Source organism: Carassius auratus, unplaced genomic scaffold (genome assembly GCF_003368295.1).
Source record: "Carassius auratus strain Wakin unplaced genomic scaffold, ASM336829v1 scaf_tig00003102, whole genome shotgun sequence".
Classification (NCBI taxonomy): Eukaryota; Metazoa; Chordata; class Actinopteri; order Cypriniformes; family Cyprinidae; genus Carassius; species Carassius auratus.
In genome coordinates, this window is record NW_020523502.1 from 386920 (window position 1) to 407635 (window position 20716).

Below are 20716 nucleotides of genomic sequence, written 5' to 3' on the forward strand. Positions count from 1 at the left end.
AACCCCCAACTGCTCCCTGGGCGCCGCAGCATAAATGGCTGCCCACTGCTCTGGGTGTGTGTTCACAGTGTGTGTGTGTGTGTGTTCACTGCTGTGTGTGTGCACTTTGGATGGGTTAAAGCAGAGCATGAATTCTAAGTATGGGTCACAATACTGGGCCGTATGTCACTTTCACTTTCAGACACAATCCACAACTGTTCATTGCCAACCCTAATCTTACTTTGATTATGAGAAATTTCCACTGAAGAACATTTCCCCAAATCTCCACCCTTCCTGATGTCATCTAGACTTTAGTTTCAGAACCTTATAAAAGAGCACATTCTTCCCAATCCTAAAGAAAACGATTGCTGAGTTGTTATTGGTGAGTCTCAGTATTTTACAAGACTACACAAGAACAGTGAGTATACATTTTAAAGCTTTTACAAAACACTCATGAGATTATTAAATTAATTTAAAAAATGTTCTCCTAATATGTTCCCCTCCACTTTAATGTTAACTCCATTGTTTTATAGATGGGAGCATCCAAATCTTTGGAAAGGTATGTAATATGCTCAGATTGCTAGAATGATGGAGAAAGTAAAATAAGAACTGTTCTGCATTTCTTACACAATTAAACTTTACAACAAACTGGATCATTCTGAGAACAACTGATTGAAAGGAACTGAAGACCATATTATAGTTATATCTAAAATCAATTAGCACATGATGTTAAATTCAGCACTGATCTGTCTGTCTGTACCCCTGCAGTAGTGGTGAGGTGAGAATCAAACACTCTCTGATTAACAATGAGAAGGAGTTTGTAGTCAAAAGAAAAAAAGATGTTCTACAAAGTCTGAAGAATCTTAAAATAAGCTGCAGTCGGGTAAAACATATTGTACTTCATGCCTATCTATCTATTTTTTCTCCCTACCAATGATGCTATTATTGATGAACATCAAATGTTTGCAAAATCAAACTACATTTCAGGATAAAGTGCCACACATTGCATTACTGGGTTCTGGAGGAGGACAAAGAGCCATGGTGGGTTTACTGGGATCCCTGGTTCAGCTTGATAAAGCGGGTCTTCTGGACTGCATCCTTTATCTGAGCGGAGTCTCTGGATCCACCTGGTATGAACCCTGAGAAACAACAAATACATAGAGATTGAATTGAGTTGAATGTCAAAAATGATATTAGTATGTTTTTCTTTTAAGGTGCATGGCCTCCTTATACCAAGAACCAGACTGGTCCACCAAACTAGAGACTGTGAAGAACAAAATCATTGAGAGAATCAGCGGACCAGGAGTCAGCTGGGGAGACGCATTGGCCAAACTGAAGAAATATTACTATGGGAAAGACATCTTCAGCTTGACTGACGTCTGGGCAGTGCTGGTCGTCACAGCGTTTGTAAAAGAGGTCTGTTAATATTCATGACATTTTGACAGCTTTTTGATTTTTATGTGGCAAAGGAGGGACTTTAACAATAACACACAAACACACACACACAAAAGGTTATTTTACTATAATTGCCCAAAGTAGAGTACAGTAGGTACAGTACCCTGTATTACCACCCGGGGAGATAAAAATCCACGACACAAAGGTTCGAGGTTCTTCCTCAACACAAAGGGACAATAAGGCATGGATACGAAAATACACAATTTGTCGTTATTAATTTGTAGTACAACTTTTTAGCAACTGTCATAAATAGTTAAAAAGAAACCATCAATAAACAATAATAAGTTCACAGTAGATGGTCACAGACAGTAAAAAATTAGCTGTGGCATAGGGGCAAATAAACAGAGAAGACAAAAAAAAAAAAAAAAACTAAACCAACTCAAGGAAATAAGCCAGTGGTGAGGCAGGCAAGATATTCATATTCAGGGTAGGTATGCTAATATTAGCATTTTCTGCTGGAGCTTGAGCTGGAGGCACAAATATATTATAAAGCACCATAAAGTTTCCGCGCACTATATTTCAAGTGATCTAAAACCGATATAGACCGATTTGTCCCGTATATCACAAAGGCCAACACATATCTAAATAAAAAATAAGTATTTTGCACTGTTTGTAATACTAATAGCAATTATAATGTAATCAGATTTAAAAAAAAGTATTAGAGACGCTCTGTGATGTGGCACACATGGGTCAAATGAAAACACCATAGACATGTTTGGCAAGATATTTATTTTGTTTGTTTTACTTAGAAACAGTAACATGGAAGGTGCACATTCCATGGTGACTGCTGGTAATGTGAAACATTCAATATAGTGTTAAAGTCAAGAAATGTGTGAACATGTGTTTCGTTTCTGTGTCTTACCGGTTCCTGGAAAGCCCAAAGGAGCGGCCCGTGAACAGGAAACCAGTTTATGGCATTCTGAAGGGGAGGAGTTACACAATTAAGGATGTGTGGATTAAAATGTCTTGTATATGTATACTTTGATGAATACTAGGGGAGGGAAGCCTTTGGTTAAAGGAGAACTTCATTATGGGTGTGACTTGTGAGGCTGAAAGTCTATGTGAAGTGTGAAATGTACCGTTTAACAAATGGAGTGTTATGATTGGTCCGTTTGAATACTAGGGGAGGGGGCCAAGGGTATAAAAGAGTAGTGGAAATGTTTGAATGGGGGGACGGGTGTTTGTTGGAACAGTAGCCAACTATTTAGGTTTTTTCTTTAGTTTTCTGTCATGTCCTGAGTTGTACTTTAAATAAGTTTTCTTTTGTTTTGTTTTTTTTCCTGGGTTCAACTTGCCCATTTATTTGATAGTTTGCTTTGGTTTTTGCTATGTCTGTTTGAAACTTGTGGATCCCAAGAATAAAAAAAGGACTTTCCATGGACTTTTCCTGGAGTTTTGCCACTTCTTTTGCTGTCAGTTAGCCATTGCATCGACCATCTTACCACAAATGGTGTCAGAAGTGGGATAAGAAGTCTTTATGGAGTGACTGACACTAGAAGAGGAAAACTGCCAACCTCAAGATGACTACTAGAGGACATGGAGGACCTCAAAGGATAACCCGAGCTCATCCAATCCTACTCTCTGAGGGGGAAGAGGACACTGTTGAAGCTCAAGCAGGTGATTTGGAATTGGAGGCTGGGGCAACTGAGGAGGCTGTGATAGACTCATTTCGGGTGATGAACGTGCAAGGTCTAGAGAGTGAACCTGTGGTGAGACCCAAGATCAGTAAAGTTAGTACACCCCAAGGTGAAGCAGAAGGAATTGTGGTGGGTCAAGACTTTCTTTTGGAAATGAGGAAGTTTATGCAGCAACAACAAAGAAATGAGAAAATATTGTTTGATGAACTGAATGGTTTAAAGGCTACTATTTTCCAGAAACCCAAGACAGGGTGGGAATCAGTTGAACAACTGAGCCAACAAACTCATTACCCATTACCTACTCCCAGAACATTTCCGCAGGCCTCAGGGGGAAGAGCCATGCTTTCAGAACCTCCTCAAACGCAACCTGAAGACCATTTGCCAGGTATGTCTCCACCACCAGTAGCCTCTTTCAGACATTATCATGAACCACGAATTCCTGCTTTTGTAGAAGGTGAGGATGTGGAGAGCTTCTTTGTGCGGTTTGAACGCATTGCCAGAACGTGGGGATGGCAAACTGATGAGTGGGCGGCCCAAGTGGTAACTCTGTTAACAGGCAAAGCTCTGGAGGCCTATGCAGGCATGGACGATCAAAGTTCCGGATCCTATGTTGACATTAAAGCTGCGGTTCTGGCCAAGTACAACGTGACTGAGGAGACATATCGCCTGCGTTTTAGGAGCCTTACGGTGCCAACGGGAGAAAGTGTAAGAGAGACCTACAACCGCATCAAGGGCTTGTATAAGAGGTGGATGCGACCAGAAATGAAGAACAAGGAACAGTTGGGAGAAACCATCATACTGGAGCAGTATCTGCGAGTGTTGCGGCCCGACGTGAGAGTATGGGTTAAGGAGAACCAACCACTAACTGGTGAAGGAGCCGCTAGACTGGCGGAAAGGTACATGGCTGCACATCGAGAGCCACCACGAACCAGCAAAGGTACTGTGACTGTGGGCAGGAGTAAAGTCGAGGAGCCTATGGATAAGACTATGGGAGTGCCTGGGAAATATTCTAATGCAACCCTGATTTGTTTTTATTGCCAGCAACCTGGACATAAGGCTTCCCTTTGTCCCCTTAGAAAGCCCAAAGTGACTAATATGTGTTATGTTCCTAGGAATGAGGGCCTTGGTGAATCAGCAACATCTACTGAGAAACATAGTCACCTTATAATGGTAACGGTAAATGGTCAGCATGCTCAGGCTTTGGTTGATACAGGTAGTACACAAACTTTGGTCAAATCTGACTTGCTAAATTGTGAAATGTTGAACTATGGTGATACTGTGTGCTTGGGATGTGTACATGGGGATGAACACATTTATCCAACTGCGGAGGTCTCTGTAGTGATAGAAGAACAAGCATACCTGTTAAGGGTGGGGGTGGTTGAGAAACTAGCATTTGATGTGGTGTTAGGGGAAGATTTTCCTTATTTAACTGATTTGGTGGGTTCCGTATCCAAAATGTGTGCGGTAGTTACAAGGTCCCAGACCAAAGGATTGCAACCCCTTCCCAATGCTGATGGTGATCTGTTCTCTAATGCAGGGAAGGATAGAAAAAGTAAAAAACAGAGACGACAAGAGAAGCATAAGGGGAAAGATAGGATACAAGAGAGCTTACCAAATTTACCCGACTCTGGGTCCGAGTTGATTAACTCTCATTTGCTGGTTCCTGAAAATTTTAGGGAATTGCAAAAGGAAGATGTTGCTTTACAGCCCTTGTTTGCAAAAGTGTGTGAAGTGGATGGTAAGCCTGTAGGGGTACCAAAGTTTGGGGGGGATCGCTATATTTTAAAGAACAATCTTTTGTATTTGGCTGATCTCGAGAGTCCTAGATTAGTGGTACCTAAAGCACTGCATCAAATGATTTTACATCTGGGCCATACCATCCCTTGGTCAGGGCATTTAGGCAGGCAGAAAACGTATGAGCGAGTCAGCCAAAGATTTTATTGGCCAAAAATGTACCAAGATGTGCAGGACTACTGTAAAACTTGTACTGAATGTCAGATGGTAGCACCTGTTAGAACGGCTGATAGAAGTTATCTGCAACCGTTGCCCATTATTGGAACTCCATTTGAGCGTATAGGGATGGATATCATCGGTCCCTTGGTTAAGAGTAGTTCTGGTCACCAATTTGCATTGGTGATCTGTGACTATGCTACCCGATATCCAGAGGTGTACCCCTTGCGTTCAGTTCAAGTTAAGCACATCGTGAGATGTTTAGTAGACTTGATTTCAAGGGTTGGAGTTCCATCTGAGATTATCACTGATCAGGGAACAAACTTTATGGCTAAAGTGATGAAGCTATTGTATAAACAGCTAGGCATTCAGGGAATTAGAACTACACCATTTCATCCTCAAACCGATGGTCTTGTCGAACGGTTTAACGGTACCTTGAAAAACATGCTGAAGAAGTTTGTCGATGAGTCTGGGAGGGATTGGGATAAATGGATTCCGTTTCTTCTCTTTGCTTATAGAGAGGTCCCTCAGTGTTCAACCGGATTCTCACCTTTTGAACTTTTGTTTGGCAGGCAAGTTCGTGGGCCCCTGGACGTGCTCAAAGAAGGGTGGACATCAGAGGAACCAGCCCAGTGCAGTATTGCTTCATATATCTTACAGATGCGGGACAAATTGGAGAACTTTAGAACTCTGGCTAAAGAAAATTTAGCTGCCGCCCAACGACGACAAAAGGTATGGTACGATACACATGCCAGGGGAAGGAACTATGAACCTGGGCAGAAAGTTCTGCTATTATTACCATCCGGTACCAGCAAGCTGTTGGCAAAATGGCAGGGGCCATATGTTGTGACCAGAAAACTTGGTCCAGTAACCTATGAGATTTTGTGTCCCGAAAGAAAACAGCCTAAGCAGGTCTTACATGTCAATCTCCTGAGAGAATTTAAGGAGAGGGGGTCTGATCTGACAGGTCCAGAGGATGTCAAAGACCAAGTGATGATGGTGAGGGCCATAGAGGAGGAAGAGGATGAACCTGATATGGAACCAGTTCGTTCATTGCTGAAGGCCCCAGAATGCTATTCAAGCTTAAATAACCAACAACAACAGCAACTAACTGAGGTACTTCAATCTTTTCCCTCTCTTTTCCAGAAGAGGCCTGGAAGGACTGAGATCCTAACACACAACATCATCCTGAAAGACACTACTCCCATACGACAGAAGCCCTATCGAGTCCCAGAGAAGATGGTGGAACAGTTAAAGACTGAGATCAAGACCATGTTGGAAATGGGGATTATAGAACCCTCGAAAAGTGAGTGGTCAAGTCCCATCCTGTTGGTCCCTAAAAAGGATGGAGGAGTTAGATTTTGCACTGACTTCAGAAAACTAAACAGTGTCTCATGCTTTGATTCTTATCCGATGCCTCGTATTGATGAGTTGATTGAGAGACTGGGTAAAGCATCCTTTATGACCACATTAGATCTGTGTAAAGGTTATTGGCAAGTGCCCCTTGATCCTTCTTGCAAGCCCTACACAGCCTTTCGATCTCCTTCAGGGTTATATCAATACACTGTTATGCCTTTTGGATTACATGGAGCACCAGCCACCTTCCAAAGGTTGATGGACCGTGTACTTATGGGGTGTGAGCAGTATGCAGCCGCATACCTTGATGATGTGGTGATATACAGTGGATCCTGGCAAGAACATCTAAGGCAGCTTGAGGATATCCTAAAGAGGCTTCAGGAAGCTGGGCTCACCATTAACACCACCAAATGTTCATGGGCTCAGACGGAGGTCAGGTATTTGGGGTACTTACTGGGACATGGTCAGATCAGACCACAGGTGGAAAAGCTTAAGGCTATCCAAAATATTGCTCGCCCGCAGACTAAAAAGCAAGTGAGATCTTTCCTTGGATTAATCGGCTGGTACCGCCGATTTATTCCCCACTTTGCATCACTGGCTACACCTTTGACTGATCTGACTAAAAAGAGTCCTGCTAAGTTTTGTTGGACGAGTGAGTGTGAAGAAGCCTTCAAGGCCCTGAAGAATTTGTTATGCAATGAACCAGTGTTACAGAGCCCTAATTTCACCCAGAGATTTATTGTACAGGTGGATGCTTCTGATGTTGGCTTGGGAGCCGTACTGGTCCAAGGAGAGGCTCATGATGAGAGACCAGTTCTATTTTTGAGCAGAAAACTCTTTGAAAGAGAGAGGAAATACTCCACAATTGAGAAAGAAGGACTTGCCATCAAATGGGCTGTGGACTCCCTGCGGTATTACTTACTGGGGCGTGAATTCACATTACGTTCTGATCATCGTGCCCTGAAGTGGATGCAAACTATGCAGAATAGTAACTCAAGGATACTGCGCTGGTGTCTGACTCTGCAGCCCTATGTATTTACCATTGAGCACTGTCCAGGTAAGAAAAATATTATTGCTGATTATTTGTCCCGTTTGCCAAATTTAGATCATCCAGAGGGGGAAGAAGGGGGAAAATGTGATGTGGCACACATGGGTCAAATGAAAACACCATAGACATGTTTGGCAAGATATTTATTTTGTTTGTTTTACTTAGAAACAGTAACATGGAAGGTGCACATTCCATGGTGACTGCTGGTAATGTGAAACATTCAATATAGTGTTAAAGTCAAGAAATGTGTGAACATGTGTTTCGTTTCTGTGTCTTACCGGTTCCTGGAAAGCCCAAAAGAGTTTATGGCATTCTGAAGGGGAGGAGTTACACAATTAAGGATGTGTGGATTAAAATGTCTTGTATATGTATACTTTGATGAATACTAGGGGAGGGAAGCCTTTGGTTAAAGGAGAACTTCATTATGGGTGTGACTTGTGAGGCTGAAAGTCTATGTGAAGTGTGAAATGTACCGTTTAACAAATGGAGTGTTATGATTGGTCCGTTTGAATACTAGGGGAGGGGGCCAAGGGTATAAAAGAGTAGTGGAAATGTTTGAATGGGGGGACGGGTGTTTGTTGGAACAGTAGCCAACTATTTAGGTTTTTTCTTTAGTTTTCTGTCATGTCCTGAGTTGTACTTTAAATAAGTTTTCTTTTGTTTTGTTTTTTTTCCTGGGTTCAACTTGCCCATTTATTTGATAGTTTGCTTTGGTTTTTGCTATGTCTGTTTGAAACTTGTGGATCCCAAGAATAAAAAAAGGACTTTCCATGGACTTTTCCTGGAGTTTTGCCACTTCTTTTGCTGTCAGTTAGCCATTGCATCGACCATCTTACCACACGCTCCTTTTGCCATGCCTTTAAACCTGCGCGGTTAGTGCTCGTGTCGCTCTGAATTGGAACCTTTCATGTTATAATACTTTTGCGCAATGAAAAATTGTTAATAGCCTTTCTTGTTCTGTCTTCTCTAACACACGTTGCTGCCTCATTACTGTGCTATAAATGTAAAATAAATGTATTTATTTGTATTTCATGAATGTATATTACAATACAAAGAGCAACGTGTAACATTTTACCAGATTACACTTTTATTTTCCCGCCACTAAATGTTTTTTTCCCCTCTAAATGTCAAGTATCAAATATAACAATTTATTATCAGCTGGGTTAATATGTATTATACCAATTTACATAGTCAATTCAAATATATCAGATAAATACAAGACATCAAATTCTCAAAAATAAATCTAAAATTAAGGGATGCATACCTGACTTACCTGAAAATACATAGTATGGAGTGTGTGGACATAGTATTGCAGGCTATATTCTGGCTATAGTATTGCAAAGTAGTGTTTTGTCACTTCCCTTATATACTAAGACCAGACAACAAGGAAATCTGCAAACCAAATGTAAAAATAAAAAAGACCTTTTGGTTTGTTAGCATCATAACATTTGTTAACATTTGGTTGATAAACATTCCCACACACCCCTAAAGGGGGACACATCCCCTCCTCAGCAGAGTACAGTTCTACAAAAGTATACATGTGACTACTGTAAAATTGAGACCAGGGGAAGTCGTGACCTAATGGTTAGACTCCTAACCCTAAGGTTGTGAGTTGGAGTCTCAGGGCGGCAATACCACGACTGAGGTGCCCTTGAGCAAAGCACCAAAGCTCTGGGTGTGCATTCACGGTGTGTGTGTGTGTGTGTGTGTGTGCGTGTATGTGTATGTGTATGTGTGTGTGTGTATATATTTATATATTGTGGCAGGGTGAAGTAGGACACGAGGATGAGGGTAAGTTCCCCGAAGGGTGGATTTTAATAACAGAATTGGTGAATGAACGGGCGATGTTGTGAGGTGGTATGGGTGTTCGGTGCTCGGCGTCTTGTCTTGGAAGTGCTCTAGGGCCCGGTCCTGACCCAGCGCTTCAACAGATTAATGTGGTTGAGCTGATCCTCCCTTCTTCTACCAGGCTGCCGCACACGGTATGTAACAGGGCCGACCTTTTCCGTGACTGTATAAGGGCCTTGCCAGGTAGCCAGGAACTTGCAGGCAGCTGTGGGCAAGGACCAGGACGTGGTCTCCTCAATGGAACTCCCGTGGTTGGGCCGCCCGGTTGTAATGCCGTTGCTGCGCTTGCTGGGCTTTTTACGAGATGTTCCCGGACGATGGGCATCACTCTATCGATCCGTTCCCTCATCTCACGCACATGCTCGATGGTGATTCGGTGTACCGCCGGCTGTTGTTCCCAAGCCTCTCGGGCCACGTCGAGCAGTCCGCGGGGCTGTCGGCCGAAGAGCAGTTCGAAGGGGGTGAAGCCAGTGGAGGCCTGAGGGATTTCCCGAATGCCGAAGAGAACGTAGGGGAGCATCTGGTCCCAGTCCCTTTGTCTTCGGCTGCCACCCGGTGCAGCATCTGCTTTAAGGTTTGATTAAAACGCTCGACGAGCCCGTCGGTCTGGGGGTGGCTAGTAGGCAGTTGAACCCTGGCCAGTCCCTTCCCAGGAGGACCGGTACGGGGAGGTCTCGGACAAGCCTAACATCTATCGGCCAGGCGCCGACCAGTGCATTGATGGTGACTCGCCACGCAGGCACTTCCCTGGTGTCGCCGTGCACACAGGTTATGGTGAGCTTGGTCTTGGTGTCTGACCGTGGATGTAACATGGAGGTCCTGACTAGGCTGACTGCTCTGCCGGAGTCCAGAAGGGCGAGGAACGGCCGTCCGTTATACTTCACTTCTGCCCGTGGCCATTTTCGGTGTGCACAGCACAACCCACCAGCCAAGGTCGTCCTGGGGAGCGGGGAGCTTCCGTGGGCATGGGCTCATCCTGTGGGCCAGGAACCGATGGCCTGCTCACCGGACGCTGGGTGCCCTCTGTCTTGCGCCGCCCTGGACCACCCTTCGGGGAAACGGCGGCGCACTCTTCCATATCTCCCGGTGTTGGGTGGCCTACGCCAGCTCTATGGCCTCGACAAGTTAATCTACGTTGGCCGGGTTCTGCATCCCATATATATATTAGGGGTGTAACGGTACGCAAAAATCACGGTTCGGTACGTACCTCGGTTTTAAAGTCAGTAAAGGTTTGTTTCATTTTCGGTACAGTAAGGGAAAGAAATGGAAACATTAAACTGCAGGTTGTTCATTACTATAAACTTTTTTTAACAATTTGTTTACACTTTTTTAAAATACTTTTTAATAAAATATATATATATATATATATATAAAAAAAAGAAATATAATACTGCTGCAAAGTTCTCCACTAAATAAAATACTCTCAGTCTCAAACCAATATCATATAATAAAATATAATGAAAATCTAAATAAAAAACTATGATTACAGTGAAGCATTACCAATCCAAAGTGTAAATTTGCAGCATCAACAGTTTCAGTTTTTAGACCTGCTCAGATTTCGTTATTGCGTTGGCCCGATCGGAATTAAGAGCAAAGGTCTGTTTAAATGCCGACGGTTTCATGATTCTGCCTTCATGTCCTGACTTTTCTCTAGTCTTGAGGCAGGATCATGACAGACCCGTGTTTTGTGTACAAGCACATGGCCTTGTCTTGTCCCCTTGCCCCGCCCCCTTGTTATCCTAGTCTTGTCGTGATTGCCTTATCTGTGCCACCTGTTGTGTCTTAATTAGTTCCCCTAATTAGATCCCCTAGTGTGCTCTGTCATTTGTCGGTTCATTGTTCCTACTTGTGATTGTTCCACATTGTGATATGTGTTACTCCATGTTCCTGTGATATATTGTTACTCTGTGTTGCCCTTGGAAGAAGACGTTGTGAGACCTGTTATTGTTTATTTGTAGTTAGTGTTCTTGTGTTTCGAGTCTTTGTTTATCGTGTCTTGTTAAGTTATTTCGTATCTACCCTAGTCGTTGTTTTCCCCCTTGTGGGTTTTGTTTTCCCCTTTTGTGTTAATAAACCCTGTGTTTGGCACTTCCTGTCTGCATCTGAGTTCATCCCAACCCCTCCACATAACAGAATGAACCGACCAACCAAGAACTCTGCAGACAGGATGTCCTCCAATCTTCGGAGTCCGTTGGAGTTCCGCCAGCAATGCTGGATGTCATCCCCCACCGACAGGAAGGGGGTCACCCTCCCATACTCGTCCGAGGGTGAGTGGATTCTCCACAACTATGCCCGGCTGTGGGAGAGTTTCTCACAGGAGGAGCCGCAGAGGTCCCCACCATCTACCCAGCTGCCGGTGATCCCAGAGGGTCGTCTCCTGGCTGTAACAATACTGGGGGAACAGGCAGATCCCTCCCAGAATCCTGAGGCATCTCCCACGACCTCCTCGTGGGAATCAGCTTCGGAGTCGTCGGCGTCAGAGTCTGCCCTGCCTGAGACCGAACTCCCCCAACCAGTCGCAGACCCAGCTGTGACCTCTGCGCCGCGGCCAAGGAGGAAGAGGAGGAAGAAGGGGTCTTCCGGTCCTGCGTCTCTGTCTCCTCCTGAGTCGGCGAGGCCTCCCGAGCCAGCAGCGGTGAGCGCTGGTGTGCCCGAGCCAGCAGCGGTGAGCGCTGGCGTGCCCGAGCCAGCAGCGGTGAGCGCTGGCATCCCCGAGCCAGCAGCAGTGACCCTTGACCCCGAACCGGCGACTAAGAGAACTGTTTCCAAGTCCGCAGTCGTGAGGGCGGAGGAGAGAGCCGCGGCCGACTCTGCAGCAGAAGCGTTGCTACAGTCTGTCTCATCTCGTAAGGAGATGCCTGTTGTAATTGCTGCCAAGACTTTGTCTGATTATTTGTCCCGTCTTGTTCAGATTTTAGAAATCCCCGCCAGTCCTGTCTTGTCCCCAGTGATCCCAAGCCAGCCGCAGTGAACGCGGTTCCTGACCCAGTTTCTGTGTCCAGTTGATGTTGTCGAGTGTCCAATTGATGTTGCCCCGTGTCCAGTAGATGTTGCCCCGTGTCCTGTGAGTTCTCCTGTCATGTCCTCTGTTGTCAATGGTCCTGAGACCACTCCCCACCCTAGACCACCCAGACCTGCCCGAACCCCCCGTCGTCAGCCTTCGTCCCGTCCTTCTAAGACTCCTGCCCCACCCACCCACCCTGGTCTTCCCCCCTTGAACTTTGTTGTCCCGCCTCCTCCCCTTCCTTGTTTGTTTTTTTTTTATTTGTCACCCTAACCCTGTCGTAGTGTATTTATGTCTGCCTTTGTTGTTATTTGTCATGTCTTGTTGGTTTTTGTCTCTGTCCCAGTCAGTCATGTCCCGCTACCGTACCCTTTAAGGTACTACTCAACCATTTGGTAGACCACACTTTAAGTCACTATATTTCACTGAAAAATGCATCAAGCTTATCTCCACCTGAATGAGCCATCTCTACCGTTTGGTGTAGTTGTGTAATGCTAAACGAATCCACTAGATGGCACTGTGTCTGTGAGCAGCATGCCTTTTCAGTGTTCCTTCAAACCGGAAGTCACACAGCGAAAATTCCCTCATCCTTTGATGACGCAAATTCAGCGGGACTTTTAAAGGTAAGGCTATTTTGTTGACATATTATAATTTCAGATGAGTTGTTAAACAGAGTTATGTAACTTAATTCAACAAAAATAAGTATTATAAGGGTCAAATAATTTTTTCAAAACATGCTCTACCAAACGGTTGAGATGTCATTTTATAGTAGAGACGCTAGCTAATGTTGCTAAAATGAGCTAATGTTGATTAAATTAACTATTTACAATGAACAAAAGGGTTAGTGTTGTTAAAAATATTAATTTAATATTATTCAATTACATATTTGATAAAATATTTTATCAGTATAATTTTTTCACCATTTCTGTACTGTATATGGTAAATATCAAGAATAAAATTGAAGAATTAATACCAATTCTGGTGTTACTATTAATTTCCTAATTTAAAATTGACTATGTTTGTGTATTACTATATGACTAGCATTGTAAGAGTACATGATTTGTAATACAAATTGTTTTCTTTATGTTTTCGACATGATAGATGGACGTCTAAAAAAGAGGCCAAAGCAAAGGTCAGTGTTGCGTGCCCTTCACTCATCCTTGCCTACAATCAGCATATGGGAGGCATTGATCTGTCTGATATGCTGGTGCACATGTACAAGACCCCGGCGAAATCCAGACGATGGTACCTTCCGCTGTTTGGATACATCCTAGACCTCTGCATCTCAAATGCCTGGCTTGTCTACAAGCGGGACTGCAGCTTCCAGAAAGAAACACCGCTGACTCTCAAAAAGTTCCGACTGGCAGTTGCACACACTATGGCTCAAGTCAACAAGCCAGCATCCAAAGTTGGCCGACCTTCATCATCCTCTCCACCACAGATGTGGTCAAAGAAAAAGTCCAATACCCCAAGACCCTCCCACCCACAACCAGATGTACAGTATGATAATTTCGGACATTTGCCACTTCACTCAAACAAGCGGGGGCGATGCAAACTTTGTCCAAAGGGAGTGTCGAGATGGAAGTGCCAGAAATGTAATGTATTCCTGTGCATGAATGGAAAGATGGAATGCTTTGCAGCATACCATCGCAAATGAATGGCCAAAGGCAGCCCTTACTGCACAGTGGAGGCTTTCTTTTTCTCCCACTGACATAAAAAAAAAAATCTAATCAAATCTTGTGTGAAGTTTTGCACCAGCACAAACACGCATGCACGCACGCACACGCACACACACACACGCGCACACGTCTGGTCAGCTATCCTTGTGGGGACTCTCCATAGGTGTAATGGTTTTTATACTGTACAGACCGTATTTTCTATCGTCCTTCACCAACCCTACACCTAAACCTAACCCTCACAGGAAACTTTCTGCATTTTTAGATTTTCAAGAAACTTCATTCTGTGTAATTTATCAGCTTGTTTACCCGTGGGGACCTCAATTTAGGTCCCCACCGTGACACAAGTCCCCATGAGTCTGTGTGTATTCAGGTTTAAGTCCCCACCAGAATAGAAAAACAAGTACACGCACACACACACACACACACACACACGATGTGTTTGGAGCCATCAATAGCAGTCATCTGATTTTTTATTAGCCAAGAACTTGCACTTAATATGACTTGTTCTGAATGTTGTTCTCTAGTCTTGAGGCAGGATCATGACAGACCCGTGTTTTGTGTACAAGCACATGGCCTTGTCTTTGGGCCATGTGCTTGTGTTGTCTTGTCCCCTTGCTCGGCCCCCTTCTTATCCTAGTCTTGTCGTGATTGCCTTATCTGTGCCACCTGTTGTGTCTTAATTAGTTCCCCTATTTAGATCCCCTAGTGTGCTCTGTCTTTTGTTGGTTCATTGTTCCTACTTGTGATTGTTCCACATTGTGATATGTTACTCAATGTTCCTGTGATATATTGTTACTCGGTGTTGCCCTTGGAAGAAGTCGTTGTGAGACCTGTTATTGTTTATTTGTAGTTAGTGTTCTTGTGTTTCGAGTCTTTGTTTATCGTGTCTTGTTAAGTTATTTCGTATCTACCCTAGTCGTTGTTTTCCCCCTCGTGGGTTTTGTTTTCCCCTTTTGTGTTAATAAACCCTGTGTTTGGCACTTCCTGTCTGCATCTGAGTTCATCCCAACCCCTCCACATAACAGACGGGAGCTGCGTTTGAATTACAATTGTTTTTTTCCTAGTTGTAGTGATGTTCACACTCGCGTGATGCCTTTTGAAAACCTTAGGCCGGTGACACACTGGCATATTGCACCTGTCAAACATAGTCTATTTTCCCATCAATACTGTTGAGGGTGTCCTTTATCAGTAGGCTTTATATTTATGCTCAACATGAAGTATAGATGTTGTTGTCGTGAAGACAAGAGCCTGGTCTGTCGGCGGCATCCCTCTATGTCACCCACAGCTGCAGCAGTGCGCCAGCGCCGCGTCAGGCACGATTCTGGTGTGTAAAAGAAACAGAAAACGCGATGTTTACATGTCAGTTACTACCCAGCACTTTATTCATGGACTGTGTACTGTATATATAATTTCAACGGACATAGAGGAAATACACAAAGGGAAACCTGAATGCTTTATATGGAGATAATGTACAAAGACAATATTTATCTAAGTGGATCATTTGTATCATCATTATACATCATCATATAACCAATCAGGGCAGCTGTGGCCTAATGGTTTGAGAGTTGGACTTGTAACCTGAAGGTCGCAGGTTTAAGTCTCGGTGCTGGCAGGAGTTGTAGGTGTGGGGGAGTGGATGAACAGTGCTTGATACACATGATAATTAATTAATTCCACTCATACCCTTGAGCAAGGCACTACACCTCCAGTTGCTCCCTGGGTGCTGGATATATCTGCCCACTGCTCCGGGGGTGTTCACGGTGTGTTCACTTCTCACTGCTCTGTGTGTGCATTTGGATGGGTTAAATGCAGAGCACCAGTATTTACCATACTTGGCAAATGTCACGACATTCACTTTCAATCCCTATAACTTTTTAATGCACCAAGGCATTACAGTGATCTCTTTTCTTTTCATTTGGCAACCTGTAAAAATATATCTCCATTTTCTTGTTGAACATGTTTGTATAATCAGTGGCATAACAGCACTTCACCATTTTAGATGTGTTGCAAACTGAAACCTTGAGAATCCACTTTGTAAATTCCTCAGGGATGTTCCCCTTCAGATAATTCCACCAGTGGAAAATCTTTTAATTTTAGACTGTTACAGACTAGAAAGAGTTTTACTGAGAACAAAAGTAAATTGCTTCACTTGATTGTTTGTGTTGAAGAACCCATGCTTCTGTAAAATAACAGTGCTGCAAACAAATATTTTCTCTTCAGATCGACGAACACAAAATCTCAGAGCAGCAGGATCAGCACAATAGAGACCCGTTTCCTATCTACACAATGATCGACAAACAATGCAAACAGCAAAGAGATGGAGGTCTGTATTTGTGTGAGTGAGAAAGAATGTTAATGTGCTCATATAAGCTGTTGCATGGTTGTTTTTTCTTTCTGTCTGTAGACCCCTGGTTTGAGATCAGTCCACATGAAGCAGGTTATTCTCTCACTGGAGCATTTGTGGATACTTCCAGCTTTGGCAGCCAGTTTGACAATGGCTTTAAGAAAAAACAGCAGGATGAAATTGACATGCTGTATCTGCAAGGTAACAATTTTAATATGTGCGAGGGCACCATCCAGCTTTGAGTATGAATAAAGAATAATTGCATTTGAAAGTTCTGCATTCCATAATGCTACTTGTGTTGAATCTTATGTGTCATCTTATCATATGTATACTGGTCTTCTCTTTATATATATATATATATATATATATATATATATATATATATATATATATATATATATTTCATCAAATAACAATATTTCGTCAATACTGTCAATACTGGTGAGCCTATTTTGGATTACTCAGTTCAAAAATATGAGAAGCTCTCACAGTACAGACGCATCCCTGTCTTGAGCTGTTTCATAAAATCAGCTGTTTCCAAATACGGTATAAATGACAATTATACATGACATCACAGTGAATTGTTCTGTTGCACATTTTCATTTTATTTAATTTTTTTTAATTGTGAAATTTCCTATTTATTAAAATCATGTCTTCTGCAGCTCTGTGTGGCAGCGCTTTAGCTGATGGACAGGAGATCTGTAATTTCCTCTGGAAACGAATAAAAGGTGCTGCTGCTTATGAAGATTTAGTTCTGACTGAAGTTGACATTTATTTCATTATCATTTGACCTCTGATTCCATTTGATCCTTCCCTCCCACACAGATTTCTTTACTCATTCAATACTTAGAATAGAAACAGGGATGTTCGAGGAAATTGGGAAAGGTAAAGCATTTCTTTATTTTTATTGATTGACTGAAGTTAATCTATCTTTGTACTGATGTGTTGAATTTGATAAAGATTATCTTTGATCTGGTTTTAAATAATGACCCATAATTAACACTTGCTTGATATAAATATACTAGGGCTGTGAATCTTTGGCAAGGCAGCGATTCAATTCGATTACGATTCATAGGTTTTCGATTCGATTCAAGAACGATTTTGCAAATTTGGAACGATTCAATTCAATTCGATTCACAATTAAATTCGATTTGATTCAATTATAACGATTCGATTCTGCATTCTTTAAGTGCATTCACAGGATTATTTAAATGCTTCTACTAAATTCTTTAAATGCTTAGTCAGGGGGCAAATTACAGTAGCATTTATGGTTAGAGAACCATAGCTTAGAAAAAAACAACAAAAAAAAAACAAAACCTTTTGTCCATTGTTAAATTCTAGTTTAATGATGCGACATGGCATACGTAAAATTGTATGTAAGCCAAGTTTTTAAAAAAAGAGCTTAAAGAGTATTATGTATAAGCTAACATTTTGTCACACCGGGGCGTAGCCATAATTTCAGAAGTGACAGAAATGTCAAATACAATCATTTTATGTATGTAGCCTATATAATAATAATAATAATAATAATAATTCTTCTTATTATTTTTTTTCTTCTTCTTCTTACTATTATTTTTTTTTACAAGGAATTATCTTCTTTTTTAATTACTTTTAATTAGCTGTAATAAATCAAATACACTGCTGGACAATAATCAATCATTTGTAATAGATATTTTTTTCCTAATGGCAATTTTATGATTGTTTTATATACTAGGCTACATTTAATTAGCAATTATTTACATTTTCTGCACAGAATAAGGTAGAAAATATACTTTATAGTTTCTGTACTGTAATAAATGTCAATTAGCACAGCATCATTCATAAATTGTTTGTGTTTTTTTTTTTAAGTTTCATCAGTTCATTCTGCTTTTATTCAGATTAGCTGCAGATATAGCCTGGCACGTCTATGAGAGCGAGATCGCTTCTCTTTCAGTGTGAAATCGTCTTCATCTCTATTTAACTTTTCCTCTCCATCAGCGAATGATTCTGAGAGAAAACACGCCAGATGTCTGTTTGCTAATGAAACAAACGCTACTTTGATGCATCTGATTATCAGATAAATCTTGCGCTCTTATTTCAAGGTCGTTGTTAATGCTGTGGTTAATTTTAAAAGTTTCCTATGTATAATCGGTTCATCCGCTTTGTTTAAAAACATTTATCATTCAATGGATCTGTGCGTATGATTTAGACACTTACATTCCTGCTCCGTCCATGCAATAAATACAGCTGTCGACGGCTCCGGTAACTCCATCGGTAAGATGCAGAGAGCCATACTACAGAAAAATAAAACTAATTCACGTTAGCATTACTGGCCACGAGTCCTATAGATCACACGTCAGCTGCGTCAGAGACGAACGGAGCGCGAGCGCAATCCTGTGACAGGTGGTAAACAGTGGAGCGCGTGAAGGACAGATAAAAGGCACGATTCACGAACACTCTTCAAGGTCTCCATTAATTTGTGCGTGTAGTAATTTAATGTGTATACATTTTGAAAGCATTGAATCGCTATAGAAATCGCGATTCATTCGTTTCTTAGCATTTTGAATCGATTGCTGTTCAAGATCGGGCGATTCACGATTCAAAAATCATGTTTCAAATCGATGCATATGAATCGACAGGGTTTGTAATCGATGCATCGAGAAAACGAGTGAATCGTTACAACCCTAAAATATACTCCCCGGATACTTAATTGGTTACACCTTGCCTTTATTCATCAGGGCATTATACTCCGGTTGTCTGTGGTGTTTAAATGACATTAAATGTATAAGTGGCCAGTGACTGTATATCATGAAAATGTAATCAAATTCTTGTTTAATGTTTTTCTTCATAAGACCCAAACTCCCCACCTGTTGACAAATGTTACCAGGTGCTCATGGAACTTGCAGACATGAATCTCTCTGTTTTGAATGGCAAAGACCCTTCTGAAATTGATAAATCTATCAGAACAAAGCTGAAAGGTAAACCTTTCCTAAAGTGTGCTAGAATTCATATTGAGGAGTCTAGTATGCCATTAAATATGCCATCTATTGTCTATAGTGTCCCATGATGGAGTTTAGTTGTCACATTTGGGAATCTGCTTTGTATAGACAATTTAAAAAATATATATATAATATACTATTTAATCCCCAAAAAGGCAATTTTTCATTTTTGTATTTTTAATGGCTTTTCAATTACAATTTTGCAGTTTTGAAAAACAAATAAACCTATGTGTCAGATAAGAAAATCGAAATAATGTACATGCTCCTGTCTGTTGCAGACCTTGCTGGAGGAAAACGTCAGCTTGTCTTTCCAGTGCAAAAACTGAATCTTTATGACAAAGAAGCTGCACAACTGTATATGAAACAGTACACAACGGATGTATGCAACTATTTGAATAGTTGGTTCAGTTTCTGGCCATTTGGTAGGTTGAACTAATTGCCTTTAACCCTGTAAGTATTTCACTTTTGGTTTTCTAGCCATAAAGCTTCCAATCAGTCTTCCAGTCTTATGCCACTCACCATATTTGATAATTACAAACAGGTATGATGGTGCAGGGTTGGAAAAGACTGCATAAATGTAAATGCAAACATCAAGGGCATTGACCAAAGCACTGAACCTTCAAGTCTAGAGTCATAAAAACTACTGAAGATAAAATAATTTTTTCGTGTTACAGATGTTTGCTTCAGCATTTGTAATTGCATGGTTATGTGGATCTGGGGAAGAAAATATGACTTTCTGCACAACATGTCAGGTAAGAACAGACACATTTGTTAACCAGACTTATTAAGTAATTTTAGTAACTAAAGACTTTTTTAAGCCAACTTACTGAAATCCTATTTAAAATCTTATTTTTCTTCTTTTTCTGAGACCAAATTTTAAAATGTATCTCCTCCTAGACCTTTAAAGCTAGAACCACCAAACTCGGGTCAGACCTTCAGACTGGACTGACTTGGGTTGCTATATCTTTTCTAACTGATCCGGCGTACGGTTTTCATAAACCAGACTATCAAAACCACCTAAAATCCCATAGACTTTCATTGAGGGGGTGAAAACTTTTATACAATAAGACTTAAAGTGTATTTAAGCTGTCTTCTGCCATAGCAAAGCTTAAAAACTCTCTACTGAAAACACAGCTAAAACCAGCCTAAGCTGATTGGTTGCTTTGGCTGGTATACCAAGCTGATTTTAAAGTGGTTTTGAGCTGTCACGCTGGTCTTAGCTGTTTTTTTTTTTTTTGCTTTTTTTTTTTACTTAATCAACTGGTTTTAGCTGGATAAGCATAGAAATATGCTAACAACATGATAGTAACTTGCTAATCAGGCTAGAAACATGCTTTTAACATGGGTTTAAAGTGGTTTTGGCTACTTTCACGCTGTCTTAGCTGGTCTTTAGCTGTTTTTTTACTGAACCAACTGGTTTTAGCTGGATTAGCATATA

General features: G+C 41.7%; 1 protein-coding gene across 1 annotated transcript in view; it reads left to right on the forward strand.

The window, feature by feature from the left end:
• The first annotated feature begins 353 nt into the window (after positions 1–353).
• LOC113070145 (cytosolic phospholipase A2 gamma) overlaps positions 354–20716 on the forward strand; it is a 30385-nt gene continuing 10022 nt past the window's right edge. The window contains exons 1-12 of the mRNA XM_026243356.1: positions 354–397; positions 513–538; positions 748–862; positions 967–1109; positions 1194–1395; positions 16177–16279; positions 16361–16501; positions 16963–17028; positions 17126–17185; positions 19132–19257; positions 19557–19700; positions 19953–20030. Of these exons, the coding sequence (XP_026099141.1) occupies positions 513–538; positions 748–862; positions 967–1109; positions 1194–1395; positions 16177–16279; positions 16361–16501; positions 16963–17028; positions 17126–17185; positions 19132–19257; positions 19557–19700; positions 19953–20030 (1204 nt within the window). The 5' untranslated portion in view covers positions 354–397. The remainder of the gene's footprint in view (positions 398–512; positions 539–747; positions 863–966; positions 1110–1193; positions 1396–16176; positions 16280–16360; positions 16502–16962; positions 17029–17125; positions 17186–19131; positions 19258–19556; positions 19701–19952; positions 20031–20716) is intronic.